Raw genomic sequence first — 20,088 nt, forward strand, 5'->3', positions numbered from 1 at the left:
GAAGCCAGCAGCTTCACTAAGCTGCCGGTTCCATACACAGAGAGATGTTTGCGTTTTAGTCGCTGACCGATCAGCAGCGATCCCTCCTCGTCCATCGCAGCCCAGCGTTTAATCATAAACATTAGACCCCTGCTCTAAATAAGTTATCTCCCGATAACTGTAAAGAACAAAGGAACAGGGCCGGCAATGGGCCAAGCACCTCTTCAATACATCAGGACAGGTGGGTGAAAAACATGGGTTACCTCCTGGTTTCTATTGGCCAACCATGTACTCAGAAAATCTAACTTTTTTTAGCGTAGTGACCTAGTTAAAATCATTATGATATAAAAGGAATACAAGTTAAAGTTGTGAAAGGTGGAATTTCATATTTTATTTGTAGAAGTAATTTAAGATTTTGAGAAGGAACCATGCAAGACCCATTGCTTGAGCTACTTTTGTGTGCAACATAAGAAGCGAACGTCATTAAGGGCTGTATGATCTTGAAAGGTCTCTTGGCCTTCTTGAACCATGGCTTGGAAAGCACATATCCCACGTGTGCATGCATTACTCCATTCGTTATAAGTATTCCAGGAATGCCCTTCGTGCTTCAAGAGCTCTCTACTGGAACACAAGAACATGACATTGTGGCCTGAAACGTCATGACTTGAGCCGTAGTCCTTCTCGACTGTCAATAATTTAGCCACCAAGACTCCTGATGAGCACCACGTTATAGTCTGCCATAATCTGTAGAAGACAATAAAATTGATAAGGTGGAAGTTATCAGGTTGGATTTTAAAGTTCTATGAGTATATCAGAATTTGATTTGTTTTCTATAAAAATAGTGTGGATCATGAGTTGGCCATCTTAGGAAATGACCACGTAGTGGCTTCATTGAGTTCACCTCAAACATTAGAGATAGTACCATTGATCGTATAAGCGGAAAACCAAACATTTTGTTTAGGTCTGTTCCTCTCACCTTTTCAAGGGATCCGTTGAAGCTTCTCCTTTGTTGCCACAGTAGATTCTCCTGGCATTCAACGGTAAATCATAACCTGAAATCTGGACATTCTCTTCCTGTGTGTGTACAAATTAAAAGTTATGATGTCATCAACAAGAAGTTTATTTGTCACCTAAATATAGAGTTCTTATTGTACGTGGTCATAGGTTCCGAATATTTCATATACATTTTTTTTTACATATAACATGGAATTTCATGATAGAAGAGTAGGACATATGGTTGAGATTCCAACCTGCACAAGTATTCTTTTCTATGTTGTATAATATTTACATAATACAATATTTTTTCATTCTCCCCAAAAACACCCTTATTATGGCTTGAACTTCAGCCTACACATAAATTTACAACCCTAAAATATGTTAATATTGTACTTCACCTGTGTACTGAATCTTCCCTGGCTTTGTGGACACCACTGAAATATATAGAATCTTCCAAGATTGGTTCCGTCTTGGACGAAGATGGTCTGCGGTAGGAGTTCTTCCTCACCAGCACCAAGACAGGCGGGAAGAAGAATCGAGATAAACGCAAAAACCCACATTTTGGAAAAGCTCAACTTGAGGAACTCCCAAGAGTAAGAGCTTGACTAAGATGAACAGGTGCTTATATCGGGTAACAATAAGATGAAGGTCCACCTTCTTCAATCATGTTCAACTGGCCATTGTGGAAACGATGCATTGTCCATTGTCCGCAGTAATGTAAACAGAACACAATGTCAGGATGACCTCATTTGTTGGTACCGATCATTGTATTGCTCCGGTGAACCTAATGTTCCACTTAACCCATTCAATTGTTCAGTAACAAAAACCATCAAGAACAGTGACACGTTTCTTTTATATATTAATATTTTTTAATGAAAGTATTAAATATGCCAATTTTTTTATACTTCAAGCGATTCCAATGTTGTCACTACAAAGATATGTAGGATTACGAGCGGTCGTGTATTTTATTACTCGATGCAAACGTCGGGAACCGTATTAGACGGAAAACTGGAGTAAGAAGAGCATGGGGGGGGGGAATGGAGTTCTGAATAAAAAGCTGAATGGATAAAAAATACAGAGAAGAGCGATGAAACATAACTACGGAGAGAATAAATCCAACAAAGGAGGGAGCTAGGTAAGTTGAAAGTACGTTGACCAAAGTTGGCTTGGTTTCTAGGAGTGCTAGATTCTTCGTCGATGGCGACATTGTCAAGACCTTTGAGCAATTGGTTTTAAAAGAAAATCATGAAAACAGTCCTACAAAGAAATGTGATTGACGGAAACAAGGTTTCTGTGGCAAAAGTAGGAAAGCGGCATATTCGGGAGAGGTTTCAATGCCCTTAAAGTCAAATAAACCATTGACTTGTGCGATCATGAAGTGGTGGGTCCAAGGAGACACCAAACCCCTAATAACAATTAGTGCTGGGTGGCTGTGGGTATTTTAGGCCTCTGAGCCAAAATATTCAGGAATCTCATAACAGAAGGACTAAGGAACTCAATGACTGCTCAAACCAATGTTTAAAAATGCATTAATCATGATCCAAGATAATGATTGTGTTACACCTAAATAGATCTTCTCCTGACCCTTTCATTGGATAATGTGTCCTATCAAGATGGCTTCAATTGCAAGGGTGGTAGAGTAGGTTGTTTATTAAGCCATCCTGAACAATTATGAAGGAACGTTCTTCTCAGAATGTTTGGAGAATTAAAATGTCCACCCAAGTATGTTCTTGGTTTCTTGATGTAAAACCAGGGATAATCTGAAAGGGTAGAGTTATCCTTCTCTATAAGTCACAACCTATCTAGGGTTCTGATATAAGTAGAATCGAAGGGCATTGAATACCTTCGGCGAGCAAACCACACAAGACATCTTAGACCCTATCGAAATGGCTCTTGGTGCTATATAACACCAAATTATTTGAAGGTCTTCAAGTGGACCACCCGAAATGTCATCATCGACAAAATAAAGTAGCTCAGAGCTGGGTAACATGATGAGTTATTTCTTTTCCAAAATGGAGCCCATCCTCTAACCTATTGTTGGCATTCTTCTCAAAAAGAACAGAGATCTCCCTAATTGACGACGGCCGTGTCTCCTCCTTCCAATCGCATCGAACGGAAGATTTGTAAGATATTAAAATGTCCGTAGCAGTGTCACGTCAGTGCAGAGGACGTCTTGTGCGAATTATCGGCATACGGTGTCCATTGGAGTGTTAAGCTCTTAATCATCATTCTGTAGAGGAAGAAGACAAAGAGGGACATATCACCGGATGATTGGAATGACAAAGATTGGTGTATTCTGTCTCATCACTGTTGGACTTCAATTGAATTTATTTTAATAAGGTGTGCATTCGTATCACTCAATAACCCTACTGGGTCTATTTACTAAACCTGCGAGATCTGCAGTGGGTGCCATGCAGATTGGGAGTGATTTTAACTTTCTACCCTCTTGGTATCCAACGGGTGCATTGGATGGACCCCCCCCACACCTTAGTGGGGTACTTAGAGTAGGTGGATGCTGTTTTTATTTGATTTTAACCAATCATTGCACACCGTATGGGATGAGGACGGAGGAACATGGGTGGATGCCATACTTCCAATGCGTTAAAATATTTTTTTTAACCACCCTATTCCACTAAATGGAGATGGAGGAGGGGGAGGGGGTATTGGTGGGTTCCATGTCTTCCAACAACAACAACAATTATTATTATTATTATTATTATTATTTAATACTGATTATTTAGTATAGTCACTCATCCTTAAAACATGAATGCATAATATCACCTTTTGTAGTGTTACATGATAATAATAATAATAATAATAATAATAATAATAATTAATAATATGATAATAATAATAATTATTATTATTATTATAGAGTATAAGAACGGAAGTAACAGACAAAATTAATGACTAAACCATCACAAAATCTGCAAATTTACCAACTTCTGCTCCAAGAAACAACGATAGAAACTTTAAAATGATTAAAGGTGCTGTTCCACCTACTTTGCTGAATTTAACATTAGATACGTCATTCCTAATACTCTTGACTGCCCAAACTCTTTCCAGAAAAAAAAAAATTTAACATGTATACATTTTAATTGTCACATGACACAGAAGCAGGCGCTGATTGGTGCACTCATTTTTTTTTTTTTTTTATCTAAGTGGGACAGCACCGTTAGATCATTCAGGAGTCTACGTGGTCTGAGCACCCACCTTTCCGTCCTTTCGGCAGTCTCCACACATAACGCCAATCAGTCCGTTGACTATTTGGACGGCACACAAGAGAAATTCCAGAGCCCCCAGTCCAAGGAGGATGGAGAAGAGGACGATGTTCCAAAGCACAATGTTTGGGGGCTCCACGCAATCCCCCCAACTCGATGAGTTTGTAAGGTAATTTGTACTGTTGGAGAAGAAAGATGCCGTAGCGTGAGCTCCTTTACCCAACAGAAAGCAATATATTCCTTTCTAGCAATATATATATTATTTTTTTTTGTAAAATGTGTTTTTTAATGCTTCTTAGCTTTTTTTTCTCTCTAATACTAGTTTTAATAATATACTGTCATTTCCTCTTTCGACAGCACAAACCAGCTGAATAATGCCTTGTGTACATATCTAACGATGTTATCTTAGCTTCATCTATGAGACAAACACACTACTGCCTTGTGATAAAAAAAGTAGAATTCCTTGGTCTTAATGACGGAGAGAGACCATCTGACAAATAAGTCTTTAGGAAAAGAACCTCGTTAGCTTCATTAGCATTGCTTAATGACTAGCTCAGTTAACGACACACTAAGCTCTTCCCATACTGCCTTCTGGTAATCAATAGAATGACTTAGTCTTAATCACTCAGGAATCATATGTCCTGATCACCTCATTATCATATGCAGGACTTCATTAGCGTTGCCATAAAGAACCAGCTCAGCGTATGGCATACTTAGCTCTTGTCATACTGCCTTCTTGTAAGCAACAGAATGACTTTGTCTTAATAACTCAAGAAGGGACCATCTGATTATTTAAAGTGTATAGGAAACGGACCTCATTATCATATCCAGGACTTCATTTGCATTGCCATAAAGAACCAGCTCAGTGTAGTGTTTGAGTAAATGTCCCAGGACTGTCTACAATGGTGGCCTCCATGACGTTGGATGGAGGTGGCTTATGGGAACTCCCGGAAACAACACCCAGTTCTCTTCATTGCTAAACTACGTTACCGTTTAACCCTTTAAATTGGTTTCCAACAGTTCAATACGAGGAAGTAAAACGTATGGCGAAGCAGTTCCAATAATCACTAATAATCCCCAGTAATAGGTACAATAAAATATAAAAGAATGAAGCCTCTCAATCTTTGAACCTTGTGACATTACGTTGGCTCGGACGCTGGTCGCACCCTTCGAACAATAACCGGGATAGAATAGGCGATGAAGAGGGAGGTTTGTATGTCGGGGGAGGGGAAAGAGTCCTTATTAGCCATATTATGTGTATAAGGCAAAGCTGGGGCCCCCGTATTTAGCTTATCCTGGCCCTTGAAGGTGGGCCGTCGTAGAATACGTAGATGGGGGGCAATAGTTTGGTGGGTTCTCTGGGTTGCCCAGATAGGATTATGCACCCTCAAACTCAGAAAAGATGAATTTAGAGATAAGAATCCCAATTGGATCTTATTTTTAAGAGAAAAGCGAGGGTTCCCTGCCCAGAAGTAGACCCCTGGAATGGAAAGGTGCTCAAGGGCCACCATCCCTATTTTTACTTTCGGACTTTTTTATTTTCATTAAATCAGTCAATGTAATTATTTTTGGGGACATTTCATTTAAAAGGAAGGGTCACGTTACTTATGGCTGGGGCCATCAATCTCCTGTCCCGAGGTTCTCAACCTTCTCCTGCTCAACCCTTTACAAAGGCGGCTTGAACCCATCAACGACAATCATCAACCCAACGAGGGAGAGATAACTTATTGGGGAGGGATAATCATGAATTTTTGAAAGCAGGACGCTAAGTAGGGTGGCTCCTAACGCATAGATAACGCTCGTTCGATCCGTAAACATGGGTTTATTTAGCGTAAAACGTAGGATTTTGGGAGATAATGGCATTTATGCTTTAGCGCTTACTTTAAGCCTTTTAGATGGTAAGCCCAGTCCGTGTTAACCGCGTCGTTGTTGCAGAGAGGTCCATCGTTCAGCGCCGTGCCGGCCACCACCACGCAGTAGAAGCCTCCGAGGGCACCAAAGATGGAGGAGAAGATGGAACGCAGCATCTGTGACAGAATATACTGGATTTAGACGGGTAGATTTACCTCCAAGCCCAGTCCTTGGGGGGGCAAAAATAATTCCGAGTGCCCCCCCCACCCTCAATAATATATATATATATATATATAAATAAAATGAGCAGGGCGTAGGTGGGGAGTCCAGAAGTCCATGGGAAATTCAGAAGATAGCAGGTCTTTAGAGGACCGACCATGGCTGTGTTGTGTCCGAACGTACCCTGCAGCGGTTTCCACAGCACCCTTCCCCGCAGCAGCCTTTCCCGCCTGCGCGAACGGCAGCGAACGCTGGACACAGGACCTGAAGACGGAGACAAAAAAAGGATTGAAGAACCCCAAAAAAGAAGATCCTATATATAAATAGAAAAAGTCCTATAGATCGTAAGCTCACGAGAACAGGGTCTCCTTCTGTACCAATACGTCTTAACGTGCGTTGCTGTCAATTTTACATTATCTTTGTTAAGTATTTTCAACGCCCCTTATCCTAGCAGCGCTACGGAATCTGCTGGCGCTATATCAATAAAAAGTAACGTGATGTAATATATACATTATATGACATCAGACAAAATGTTTACAGTAACAATCAATGGATACCTCATATATCCAATGTAACTGTGTTTAGATTGAACTTTTTCCTTTCCCATGATGCCCCTCTTTTCTAGGAGGTCGGAATGTTTGGTGGGTGTGAGGGTATCGCAGGGTTCTACGGCCCTAAAAGCCCCGATAATGTGTATAGAAACAGCAGGAAATGGCTTTATAAATTAGTTATTACACAGTTTTTTTTAAATCAACAAAATATAAATAATAATAATAATAATAATAATAAAAAAACTTAAAAAAATGTATTTTAAATAAAATGAAAAAAATTAACAGCTAGCAATAGGTCCCAAAGATACAGAAATATTTCTTCCTAATCTCGATTGCCACCTTTGGAATTTTTTGGCATTTAAGAAGGCATAAGAAAAAAATACAAGTAAGTTAAAAAATAAAAAAAATAATATAAAATATCTACTACGGATGTGTACGTCAAACAGAGAAGACATGAACACCGAGCTTGTTTCTGAAGATGAAATGTTTGGGTCACATGACTGCCTGTGACATCACAACATCTGTGGAAACGCAAGGAGATAAAAAAAAAAAAAAAACAGGCGAAAACATGGGTCGGCCAGAAAACGGCGCTTTATATACCTAATTTATGAAATAATTCCCGCATTGCGTTCAGCGTTGACAAATAATAACATAATAAACGGGGACATGTGGCCACTCTGGCATGGAGGAGGGTATGGTTGGGGCAGGTGGGCTTTTTAACACCTGAGGTCAAGGGGTGTGAGCCGTTTAACAAGTTGGGGCGAGGGGGGGTATGAACTTTTTAGATGTTGCTGTGGACTTCTCCTTTTCTGATTCAAGAAAGGGTCAGGGTAGATGGTGCCTATCAATGACACCCTAGTTGGTGTAGGTCCTCAAAACTTCTGATGGCATCCCTGGACATTCGGCATGTAGAATGTGAAACAGGAAGTCGTCACGCGGGATTTAATCAATAAGCCAATCATCTGATAACATTCATACCCATGAAGACGGTAGACATGACTACGAGCAAAGGTAAGGACTATGCAGTAGGCCAACACGAGATGGAAGTTAATGCGTCGCTGGTGAGGTCACTAGGGTTAGTAGGCACCAGGGGAGGGCTGGTAAGCGGGGCAGAGGGGGCAATAGATCCATAGGCTGCCCCCGATTGGAGCATTCTGGGCCATTCTTTCATGTTTTATGGGAGACATACTTGGAATGTGCCTTATGGGTTGGACCGAGGAACATTTCAGTCTTTCATCGTCCCACCGTAACTGGTTGGAAATCCATTTGCTGGGAGTAATTGGGTGGGGGGGGTTTGTTGTGACATCACTACCCACTGATAATGGCAGCCCTTATGACCTGTCAGGAAGTAAAGATATTCTGAACGGAGTCACCTGTATTCAAGCAGGGGTTTCAGCTGCATATAGTAGTGAGAAAAGCACCAATTGGGACAAAATACACATAACCGTCCCGCTGGGTCCCGCACGGCCACCATGCATGCGTGACGAGGAGATGGCTGACCGAGGGCAAAACCTAACCAAGTGCTTACTCATAGAGCAACAAACAACAAAGTACAGGGGGGGAGTTTATTTTAAAGGAGTGGAAACGTTACAACAAGAGGCCAGAATCTAGAATGGAAGGACGTTTATCATTACTGAGAGGGGGGTAGATAAGTGGAACAGTCTCCTGGCAGAAGCGGTAGAGACTAACACAGTGAGGGGATTAAACATGCATGGGATAGACATATGGCTCCTGAATCTAAGACGAGACCGATTAAGGTTTGAGTCTTTACAGCAGGACAAAAGGGTGTCGACCTTTTTACACTGGAGCCCCCGGTGGCTTTGTGTGGAACTGCAACTAAGACACAAAATAAAAGCTTTTTGATACCTTCCCAAAAACTCAGCAGCCAAGGTGCCAACAGCCTACCCCCGGACCCCGTCACTCAATATTTCAGATGCCCAAAGAAGGGCTCTTTTTTGGGGGGGGGGTTACGGTTAGAGGTGTGGAGCGGCGTGGCTTTACCAAGACTTTTTATGTGACTTTGTGACCCTATTATTTAGAAGACATTTAGAAGGAGAAGAATAGAGGGCGATATGAGGGGGCGCAAGGAGCGATGGCGAATATCAAGCGAAGATGGTACTTACGAAGAGGCCTCCTCCCACCACGCCGCCCATCAGCCACACTTGCATGGTGATGTGGCTGGTGTAGCTCGTCTTGCCATTGGGGAACATCAGTAAAACGTTTGCGATGATGCACATCAGGGCCATGGGGAGCAGGGAGAGCCCCACGAAGCGGGAGCATTTGCCGGTGCACATGCTTGGGGGGGATGCGGGGATCGGTGCGTGTCCTGCGCCGTCTGAATCTGGTGTGTCTGATCCGAGGCGTTCAGACCCAGCCGAGTGTTTATTTAATGATAAGGGAAAGATCAAGGTTCATGGGACACAATGACAGCAGGCCGGGGACGGCACCGGGACGTTATTACTATTAGAGAGGGGGGGAGGGGATGATACAGTCAGGGCTTAATAATTATTATATATATGAATGGCAGCGCAGCCAGCGCATGGGATAGGCATACGGAGTGAAGGTGTCCACATCTTGAGATGCAGAGCAGACTTTGGTCCATTGGCCATTTTACAGAATTCTGGTAAATTTGGGGGATTCATCCGCACCACGAAATCTCAGCGGAATCTAAGCTGAACTCAGGGCGAAATGACAGAGCTTTCGGTGATGTTCTCTCCCCCGCTTGGAGGATCGGGGAGAGGACGTAACCAGAAGTGAAGATCCTGCCAGGTTATGGTGCGGAGAAACGGACAAAGAGAGAAGATGAAGGAGAAGATGAAAGATAGAAGATGAAGGAGAAGATGACTCTGTGACTCGCATCTTCTTGTTCTTTCTTCGTCCACATGTCCGAGGACATAGCCTCCCACGTGAACTTCCGCCAAAATGGTGGAGAATCAGGGAGGACGCCACCGGAGGCTTATTTTTCTCTGCGATTACCGGGCATGAACTTTTGCCAAAATGGTGGAGCATCTGGTGAGGATGGCCCCGGAAGCGCTGCCATTTTGGGTGGAGGTTTAGTGGGAAGTTACGTCCACGGAGACGCGGAAGAAGAAAGCTAAGAGAAGAAAGAAGAGAGAACAAAAAAGGAGAAGAAGAAGGTTATTTGGAATGCTGTGTTTCGTAGGTGGAACTTCAGCTTTAAAAGGTCATGAGGTGCGGGAGTTACGATTCAGTCCTTCATACTGGGACCCATTTGAGACCAGTATGAAGTATTTAAAGGCTCATTGATCCCCTATTAACCCCTTAATGACAAAGCCCGTACATATACGGGCTCAAAATACATTGTTTTCAATGGGTTTAGGGACCGCCCATTGTCCTTAAGGGGTTAAACACGTCCCTCCTTGGTCACGTAAAGCGTTAGAACGTCAGCTTATTGGCGGGGTTGTTAAGAAGAAACTTTTGCGTCTTATCTTGGTGAAGGTTTGTTTATGGCTTGTGGTTACGGTTGCCATATCAGCATATTTCTCCCCCCCCCGCAGTCCTCATCTAATTCACACATACAGCTGACCAACGCCTATAAATTGCTTTCTGTAACTTCGGAGGCACATAAACCTCATGAAGTAATCAATCTGCTTCTATGAGGTTATCCCTCTGACGTACTGCGGGGGGCAGCACTATACGTGGCTTAACGTGACACTATATGTCCCGGACATAATGGCTTTATGTGGCCTGAGGACCCCCTCCCCCCGCAGCCCAGAACTAAATTATCAGTCTGAGGCCTAACAGAGATAGGAGGGGAAGAAGAGCTGATCGTCAGAACACCAGGAAAATCGCCGTAATCTAACACTAGAGGCTCCGAGGGAAGGTAGGGAAGTTTTACTTTACTGAGAGGGTGGTGGATAAGTAGAACAGCCTACCAGCCGACGTGGTAGAGGCTAAAACAGTGCGGAAAGGACTGAAAGTCCATCGATGCTCACCATGGTGCTGAATGACCAGGATCAGCATCAAAGGCCCATGCAGATCCCTTAACACGCAAAACCTGCGCGACTCAAAGGCCCATGCAGATCCCTTAACACGCAAAACCTGCGCGACTCATGCCTCCCATCATTTTTTTTTTTTTTTTTTTTTACGAACGTCACAATTTACAGGCAATGCCATACAAAATAAACGAACAGAGCACGACGTAACAAAGCGTGAAATATTTGGAGGTAATGCTGATCTTTTGGTGGCCACCAGCACCCAATTTGAATGTAAGGAAAGCCCCACGTGGACCTGTGTCGGGGGGTGGATCAGAATCCCACCTAGGCCACCCGATTTGCCCATTATTTCCTTTACGGGAACACATTGACTCTCGCAAACCCTGCCGACATCTTTACATTCCCCATAAATATATATCTCATATACAGATCCGCCGACGTGGTGTTTTCACTTTTATTAATATCTCACTTCTTTCCTCCATCCCACAGTTTTGTTTTTTATATAAATTATTTTATATTTTCATTTCCAATTGTTAAGAAAGTCAATAAAATTCTGATCTCTCGCCCCTCCTGATCCCGGAGAGATCGCGCCGGGCGCATCAAGCTGCTCAAAGACGCTAAACCTTCCCCCCGCCCCCCCCCCATTTTTCTCCGATGTCTAAAAGTCTTTCCAAAAAAAAACAAACAAATAAAACAAAAATCCGGAATCCGAGACTTTGGGGGAAGAGTCGGCGCTCGCTGTAAACAATAAATATCCCAAATGGAAATTCGCAGCCTGAAGGGTTCAGTTGAAGTTGAATTTGAAGTGAAAGTTCCCTGAGCTGAAAGGGTTAAACTCGAAAGGCCACTGCTGGTGGTGTCCGGACCCCTGCTGGTTCTCCGGGTCCAACGGATCTTCCCCGGCGTCCACCTTCTGTCGCATTTCTGTGGAAAGGGTTTAAAAAAAAAAAAAAAAAAAAAGGGGGGGGGGTATTAAGAGGAGGTCAAGAGAAGGAGGGGCTGCCTGCTGTAATGGGAGGGGTTACAGGGGGAATGGGAGGAGTTATAGGGATAGTTAAATGCAGTAACAGGAGTGGCTATAGGGATGGTAACGTGATCATAGAAGGGGCTAAATAGAATAACAGTAGGGGTTATATAGGGAGGGTAATACGAAGGGTTAAAATAAAACTGGCAGAAGCAATTACTAAATAAATGAAAGGTAATAATATTATTATTAATGAATAAATAATAATAATTATAATAAATTGTTTTAATAATACAGTACCCGGGTCCGTTAAAACCTCTTTAGCGGCCGCTATGTCTATGAACCTCTTTTCGGCCTCCCTCTTCTCGTCCTCTGATTGGAAGTTGTCCGGGTGCCACTGCTGCGCCAGCTTCCTGTACGCTTTGATCACTTCCTGTTTGTTGGCGTTCCTACGAGGATGGAATAAAATCAGTTCAGTAGACGGATGAGGCTGCGGCACAGGCCGGCATTTATCCTACCGCACAGCCTAATATGCAAATGAAGGCTCATTTGCATAACGGATTGAATAGCGATGTCACGACTGAAGCATTTCATGAAGCCTTTCTTTCCGTCGATCTATACATTTGCTTGAAATTGGCAAACATCGTTCTTAAGCTCTATGCGCCGTTCCTATCGGGAGGAAGAACCCCGAGTATCAAACCCTAATGCACTTTAACCCTTCACGGGGTGTCCGGGGGGGGCTCACCTTTTCACACCAAGTATTTTGTAGTAGTCTCTTTTCCTGGACTGTTTGAGCAGCTTCTGGGCTCTCTCTAGCCCTTCTTTAATCTCTTCGTTCTCCCCGTCCAGCTCTTTGGCCTGCTGGAAATCCTCCACGGCTGAAGCAGAAAATGAGAGAGATCCATGAGCCATATCTCTATCCCATGCATGTTTAAATCCCCTCACTGCATTACCCTCTACCGCCTCTGCCGGGAGGCTGTTCCAAAAAATCCTTTACACACTCAGTCAAGAACATACCCTCCTCTCTACATACTACGTGCACCATACACAGTCACGTTGACACACACTACTGCAGGACTCCTCAGTCTCATCTATAACCACCCATCGGCTTCACCCTACCCTTCTCGTACTCCTCGTTGAGTATGTGGGCTTCGGCGCGGTCTCGGAGGATGAGTGGGTTCCGCGGGTCTCTCTGGTGGGCTTCCGTGCACACCGCGATGGCCTGCTCCGCTTGCTGGCTCTGGGGTCAACAGAGAAATAAACCAAGACGTGTCCGTTAACACGCGTGTCCGTCTTCCTGACGTACGTGTGCCGGGTAGGATAACGGAACCTGACAGTATACACGCTCTGTACACGTGCGTACCTTGGACAGGCAGTGACAGATCCTCTGCTTCGCTCTCCTCCTATAAGCCTCCACCTGAGGCTCCGTTTTTATGGCGGCTTCGAACTTCTCAATGGCGGCTTCATATCTGCGCCCCGGACAGAAATATCTGCTGATTAGCATTTCCGCATATACAAAGCATGCAGACACACACAGTAACGCTTACAATTAACCCTTTCCCACCCCAGCCCACCCTCGTTTCATTCACTTCATTAACGGAATCCCCCGTAGATCACCTTAAAGAAGCTGTTGCTGGGCGGAAACGCATTGCGCGGTATCATTGGTCTTCTTTCTTCGCGCCGCTTCTCCCCAGTGTCAGCTGTGTTAACCAGGACTCCCGGAGCAATTTCACGAAAGGGGCGGAGCCTTAGCACACACCCTCTTGCCTATTGGAGAAACAGAGGGAGAGGCTGCCCCTGTGGCTCCGCCCGATCGTGGAAGTACTCGGAGAGGCCAGAATAACGCAGACAGATTCACGGGGGGGAATAAGAGGCGCAGAAACTCCGTCTGCACTATTCTGGCCTCTCAGATTATTTTCGCAAAAAAGGGTGGAGCCACGGGGACAGCCTCTCCCCCCGTTTCTCCAATAGGGGAGAGGGGGTGTGTGCAGAGGCCCCGCCCCTTTTGTGAAATTGCTCCGGGAGTCCCGGTTAACTGAGCCGACACTGGAGAGAGAGAGAAGCAACACGAAGAAAAAGAGGACAGAAGACGATGACGAGGTAAGAGAAGATGCAGAGCTGCGAAAAAAGAAGACGGGGGACATTCGGAGAGAGGGTGGGAGAGAGCGAGCAAAGGGTAAGCGACAAGAAATTTCATTTCTGAATTGAAAAAGTCCTCCGAATTTCTTCCGAACTGAAAGGGCCGGGAAACAAAATTGGAGAACACAGAGAGCGCTGACCTCTGCCCCCGAACGAACTCTTCTGCCGATTCCAGCTGCCGGGAAAGCTTTTTTACTTGTTTATAATGCGAAAAGCACTCTTTGTCGTCCTGGTCGAGCTTCAGACACTCCCGCACGTTGCTAAAAGAAAAGACGAGACGGGCTGTGGTCCCCGGACTCTCTCTCCCTGCTCTCCGCCATGCCGCGGCTCCCTCCCGCTCTCCCTCACCTCAAGCTCTCCTCGTGCTCCCCCATGCTGTAGTGGAGCTTGCTCAGTTTGAGGTAGGCCGCCCTGTTGTCGTTGCGCAGCTTGGTCGTGGGTTTCAGGTCTTGCGCGGCTCGGCTCAGGTCCCCGACGTGGAGGTAGCACTCGGATCGCAGCTCTCGGACATCGGGGTCCCACGGGGACAGCTACGTATAGAGAGAAGGCGGAGTCAGCGTATATCACGGGGCGGGGCGGTCAGGGGGACCTGGGAGTCTGCCCTCCCCCCACCCCGGGGCTGTCACCTCAATCACTTTCTCCAGCAGGGCTATGGCTCCTCCGTAATCCTGTCTACCGTGGGCCTCCCGAGCCGCCTCGAGGCCACGATCCACTTCCGCGAGCCTCTCCAGCTGGGCGCGGGCTTCCTCGTTAGTCGGGCTACCAGCCAGCTGTCGTAACGAGAAGGCAGGATTAATACGGGGCGCGGGATGGACGCGCGCGTCAAGGCTCGGGTTTTAAGGAGGAGACTCACCACGGCTTCGAAGTCTTCCTTGGCCTCCGCGGTACTCCCCTGTTTTAGGAGGACGTTCCCCCTCTGGAGTCTGGCCTGAGGACAACATAAAAAAAAAAAAAGGAAAAAAAAGAACCCTCAGTTTTCCATCTCAGTCATCACAGTTTTTACTATACTGAGAGGGTAGTAGATAAGTGGAAGAGCCTCCCGGCAGAAGCGGGAAGTGTCTTTATAGGATAACAAAATACTAATAAAAATAATTGTTTTCCTTCTTCATGGAAGACATTGCCGGAAGAGCGCCTTTTATGACACGGAGCGCCAGGATATGATGTCATATGCCAACACCCTTTATTAAAGATGGCGTGGAGGAGGAGGGGGGGTGGGTCCTGGGACACATAAGAGGGTATTGTGAGAGGGCCAGGCTAGCTGGCTCATGTGTCATATGAAGTTTAGCCGGGTCACGGAGCACTTTTGTGTCCGGTTCTGTATACCGTGACCCGGTAATATATTATATTGTGTTTATTGTGTAACCGGCCCAGAGACTGATGTGGCTTCAGCCCCAGCCTTCAAAGAGACGATCCTATAATCTGTCTGGGGCTCTTAATCAGCCAACACAGCCCTGTCTGCCCAGACGGCACCCGCACTACAGGGGGGATAACACAGGTGGGGGAACCCATTGTATTCTGTAATCCCCTCACCTGATACATCCCCTGTATACTGATGGGATTTGTGATGGGATGTGAGTGATGGGATGTGGCTGATGGGATTTGTGATGGGATGTGGCTGATGGGATTTGTGAGGGGATGTGGCTGATGGGATTTGTGATGGGATGGGAGTGATGGGATTGGGGGTTGGGTTCGGTGCACATTGCATTGAGATTGTATATAAGTTCTGTGTGTTTGTAATAAAGAGAGTTCTTCTTGGTTTGCTACGAATGGTGGTCTGGATGATCCGTGGATAGCTGAGTGCGATCCGTATGAGGGACTGACTGGTGATTCCTCAGCCCTCAAACAGGGGGACCCGGCCTTGGGTACGGTGACCCTGTAACAGGTATTTTGGGGTATCTGTTCCCGGGCGAAGGGGCCGGTCTGAGATGACGCAAGGAACTCACCGCCATGAAGTCTGCCTTGAGATCGATGGCCTTGCTGAGGTCGGGAAGGGCCGATCGGAACTTGCCCAGGGCCAGATACACGGCCGCCCGCTTATAATACGTCAGGTAGTTGTTTGGATCCCCATCTGGGAAATAAAGGGTTAAGATGAATAATAACGTGAGCTTCTCTCTCCTTCTCCAGCCGTTATAAGAGATCCCCGGCGGGGCCAGGTGCTGGAGTTATTCCTCCCCGCAGTATACTCACCCACCGCGGAGTGATAGTGAGAGAGAGCTTCTGCCAGCTGCCCGGCCGCCAACAGCTTCCGACCCATCTCCAGGTGACCTTCGACCTCTGCGTGACTCGCTGCGAAACCTCCTACACACCAAACACACACCGTTACATGCACACCCGCCGCTGCCTGACCAGTCCTGATACCGCAGCCACATCCCCTACGTTACATACACACCCGCCGCTGTCTGACCAGTCCTGATAACGCAGCCACATCCCCTACGTTACATACACACCCGCCGCTGTCTGACCAGTCCTGATAACGCAGTCACATCCCCTACGTTACATACACACCCGCCGCTGTCTGACCAGTCCTGATAACGCAGTCACACCCCCTACGTTACATACACACCCGCCACTGTCTGACCAGTCCTGATAACGCAGTCACATCCCCTACGTTACATACACACCCGCCGCTGTCTGACCAGTCCTGATAACGCAGTCACACCCCCTACGTTACATACAGACCCGCCGCTGTCTGACCAGTCCTGATAACGCAGTCACATCCCCTACGTTACATACACACCCGCCGCTGCCTGACCAGCCCTGATAACGCAGCCACATTCCCTACATTACATACGCACCCGCCGCTGTCTGACCAGTCCTGATAACGCAGTCACATCCCCTACATTACATACAGACCGGGAGCTGTCTCCGCCTGTCCTGATAACGTTAACCCCTTACCATCCAGCTGGAGATCCAGAAGCACACAGAGGAGAGAGAGAGATGACAGGATCCCCGTCACACTCCGCTTCTCTCTCTCCATTCCCGGACGCGGTTGCTTCGAGGAATTCCGGAAGCTCTCTCTCTGCCGGGGCTGTCAGCAAAACGAGACACAAATTATTGAGAAAACTTTTCAGAAATTTAAAACACGAACATTAACATATATAAATGTTATTAATAATAATATTCATTCTATTGTTGAGTATAAAATAATAAATATGCAAAACCTATATTAAAAAAAACAGATATATTAATAAATTGTTGATTATATTTATAAAAAATGACAAAAGATAAACATTTACATATATAAATATATATTAATAACAATAAAGTATATTAATAATTATTAAAAATATTATGAAAAAATAGGATTTACATAATAATAATGTTGGTAATAAATATTTAAATTATTATGAAAAGAAACATTTCACACACATATATTTATATATAAAATATATATATAGTTATATTGCTCGTAATACTGTATCATTTTTTTTTTTTTAAATATCATGAAACTTGTGTCTGAAATCTCAGGGTTTCGGTGACATTTGTGGCTCTATTTGCTTATTTCCGACCAGCGTGACGTCCCACCCCAAGTGCAAACATAATGAATCGCAAACATGCGCAGTTATTATTATTATTAATATACGATGCTTTGCAATGTTTTATGCGTTTGATGAGCTGGCGGCTTTACCAGGCGGCGCGCATCGCGCAGGACCAACCCCAGCGAGCCTCTCCGGCCGGATCCAACATAACGGATGGAACCGCACGACAGGGGAGCATAACCAATGGCCACTAGTGGCACCTCTCCTACACACCGCCCCTAGTGTCACCCCCCGCACCTAGTGTCACCCCCACACACTGCCCTAGTGTCACCCCCCGCCCCTAGTGTCACCCCCACACACTGCCCTAGTGTCACCCCCCGCCCCTAGTGTCACCCCCACACACTGCCCCTAGTCTCACCCCCCCAACACACATCACCCCCAATATCCCCCCTGACACCCCTCCCCACACACATTACCCCGAACACTACCCCCTGACACCCCTCCCCACACACATTACCCCCAACATCCTCCCCTGACAACCCTTCCCACACACATTACCCCCAATATCCCCCCCTGACATGCCTCACATACTTCCAGTCACCACTTATTCCCAGCTCAGCCACATACCTGCAGCTCGTCCGCTCACTTTACACTTCCGCTTCCATCACTACCTGGCTGCCAACCACCAAGCGAGCCTGCCCTAAGGGTAACCAATGAGCAACGCTAACGGGATATCGTGTGGAAACCCGATTGGAAGAACGGCCTAAGAGGGCGGAACCATGGAAACTAATAAAACACTACGCCGGACGAGCTTTAGAGTTCGCATCACTAGAGCTATAAATGCTAGTTATTTCTACATACGTCTCCTCCCCATCACCGCATTTCACACACACCGCATCATTTACAAGAACAATGAGTGCATTAGTGTGAAAACATTGTTATAAAAGGCTCCGGCGACAAAGAACCGTGTTTTACCTCTAGCGTTTAGAGCGATCATTTGATAACCCCGCCCCTTACTTACCAGTGGATGATTGTCCTCGATGCCTCCTAGGTTACGCGAGCAGAATGACAGCCGGTTCATCATTGGCTGACGCGTGAGCTGCTCGACAGTCAGTCATCGCAGGGTCACGCCTACGGCTCGATGCAATTGGCTGTCAAATGTTTTGACGCCTGATTTGCAACTTTGTTATCAGTCATCGACTGCCTTCTAAGCCCTGATTGGCTGTTGCATGCTCAGAGATGCGAGTAGTTATTGATAGTCTGTAACTTCGCAGAGCGTAACCAACCATCATTACACAACTGACTGTCCCTGTTTAGCTTGACCAGTGCCCCTCTCTCCTTCCCCTAATGCCCCCTCTCCTGCCCCTGGTGCCCCCCTCTCCTTCCCCTAATGCCCCCTCTCCTGCCCCTGGTGCCTCTCTCTCTCTCCTCCCCTGATGTCAGTCTCTCCCGCCCTCTCTGCCTCTCCCCCGGATGCCCCTTTCTCTTCCCATGATGCCCCTCTTTTCTAGGCACTCAGAATGTTTTTTGGGTATTAGGGGATCGCAGGGTTCTACAGCCCTAAAATCCCCCATAATGTGTATAGAAACAACAGGAAACGGCTTTATAAATTAAACGGGGTAAATAAACCATTATTCTCCTAAACATTTGTATTTTAATGTACGGTAACGGATACGTTTTGAAGTAAATGCCTCGGTGGAGCCAGACCCCGGAAGATTCCACTCTTTTTTGTTGGGGGGGGGGTACGTGGGGCCTTTCGTCCCTCATCTCTCCTTGAAGACTTCTGTGCCCCCCCTTCATAACACCCTTGAAGAGGACCAAGAAGATGCAGCCCCCTCTGCAGGTTTCAGCCAAGGAGGGGTCCAGTTTCCACTACCCTCCCCAAACTCCATTCCTATGCTGACTATGCAGTGCTGCCCCCTGCAGGATGGGGGGTTTATAAACTCATTGAAGGGAATCAGTTATTCAGGTATACCCCCCACATCCTGCAGAGGGCAGCACTTCACGTGTGCCGGTCACCATATGTAAAAGTCATCTATGTTCTGTCCGAGACATCTGGGCACGGCGGCCTCACTGTGCAAATGCCAGCAAGCCATCTCAGTCTTTTGAGACGGAATACATACCTTCCAACTGTCCCTCTTTGGGAAAGGCCGTTCCGTAGGGTTGCCATATCAGCATTTAACCCTTTAATAGCCCTTCGTGAAGAGTCTATGTAGTGACTCGCCAAATGTGTTACCCAAATGGCTCAGTCAGCTCCAGACTGTGTGACCCTGAGAATCTGCCCCTTTACCCGGAGACTGGGGCAAAAACACAGACACTCAGGGGCAAACCCTGAGAGCTGGTATGATTATCATCCTTCTTTCCAGGGCACAACTAATATTTACTTGCTGCTGACTCCTATAAAGTGGTCCCCTGCACCCATACCCGTAAACATTCTGGCTCCGGCTACCTGGAGCCCCTTGCGGGCAGGAGGTCCCGCTGACATCAGTGGGCGGTCCTGTTAACATTGTCCGTGAATGTCAAATGGGAAGCGGGCTGGCAGTGGGGCGCACCAGTAGTTTTCCCCGCAGTGACGCGGAGACCCTCCAATCCGGGGAGAGGACGTCACCGCCGGCGATGCCATATTGCCCGGAGTTCAAGTGAGGGCAAAATGACGGCATTGGAGGGAGGAGGTCGCCGCAAGCGCCGTCATTTTGGCAGAAGTTCCCGCCGGGTTATGTGCGTGGAAATGTG

The 20,088-nt window shown here is 46.3% G+C and overlaps 2 protein-coding genes across 2 annotated transcripts; both read right to left on the bottom strand.

The window, feature by feature from the left end:
- Positions 1–3,193: 3,193 nt before the first annotated feature.
- LOC149274556 (transmembrane 4 L6 family member 5-like) lies at positions 3,194–9,111 on the bottom strand. Its single transcript, XM_089505341.1, has 5 exons — positions 8,941–9,111; positions 6,450–6,530; positions 6,078–6,223; positions 4,189–4,375; positions 3,194–3,205 (listed from the first exon to the last, which is right to left on the bottom strand). The coding sequence occupies exons 1-5, from the start codon at positions 9,109–9,111 to the stop codon at positions 3,194–3,196; spliced, it is 597 nt and encodes a 198-aa protein (XP_089361467.1).
- Positions 9,112–11,557: 2,446 nt separating this feature from the next.
- On the bottom strand, positions 11,558–19,862 carry LOC149274557 (dnaJ homolog subfamily C member 3-like). Its single transcript, XM_089505342.1, has 14 exons — positions 19,780–19,862; positions 19,646–19,652; positions 16,772–16,904; positions 16,064–16,174; positions 15,820–15,944; positions 14,730–14,804; positions 14,503–14,646; positions 14,225–14,406; positions 14,017–14,136; positions 13,101–13,206; positions 12,857–12,977; positions 12,483–12,615; positions 12,038–12,186; positions 11,558–11,697 (listed from the first exon to the last, which is right to left on the bottom strand). The coding sequence occupies exons 1-14, from the start codon at positions 19,860–19,862 to the stop codon at positions 11,558–11,560; spliced, it is 1,629 nt and encodes a 542-aa protein (XP_089361468.1).
- Between the last annotated feature and the right edge of the window lie 226 nt (positions 19,863–20,088).

The sequence above is a fragment of the Sceloporus occidentalis genome, unplaced genomic scaffold (assembly GCF_023333645.1).
Source record: "Sceloporus occidentalis isolate IW3139 unplaced genomic scaffold, rSceOcc1.0.p SCAF_324, whole genome shotgun sequence".
Lineage (NCBI taxonomy): Eukaryota > Metazoa > Chordata > Lepidosauria > Squamata > Phrynosomatidae > Sceloporus > Sceloporus occidentalis.

Coding starts and splice junctions, on each gene's coding strand:
- LOC149274556 (XM_089505341.1), bottom strand. CDS start 9,111: ATGTGCACCGGCAAATGCTCCCGCTTCGTGGGGCTCTCCCTGCTCCCC. Junction 6,224..6,449: donor GCTGTGGAAACCGCTGCAGG/GTACGTTCGGAC, acceptor ATTCTGTCACAG/ATGCTGCGTTCCATCTTCTC. Junction 4,376..6,077: donor TACCATCTAAAAGGCTTAAA/GTAAGCGCTAAA, acceptor CTTCTCCAACAG/TACAAATTACCTTACAAACT.
- LOC149274557 (XM_089505342.1), bottom strand. CDS start 19,862: ATGTTAACAGGACCGCCCACTGATGTCAGCGGGACCTCCTGCCCGCAA. Junction 15,945..16,063: donor TCACTATCACTCCGCGGTGG/GTGAGTATACTG, acceptor TTTATTTCCCAG/ATGGGGATCCAAACAACTAC. Junction 12,187..12,482: donor AAAATACTTGGTGTGAAAAG/GTGAGCCCCCCC, acceptor CCATCCTCGTAG/GAACGCCAACAAACAGGAAG.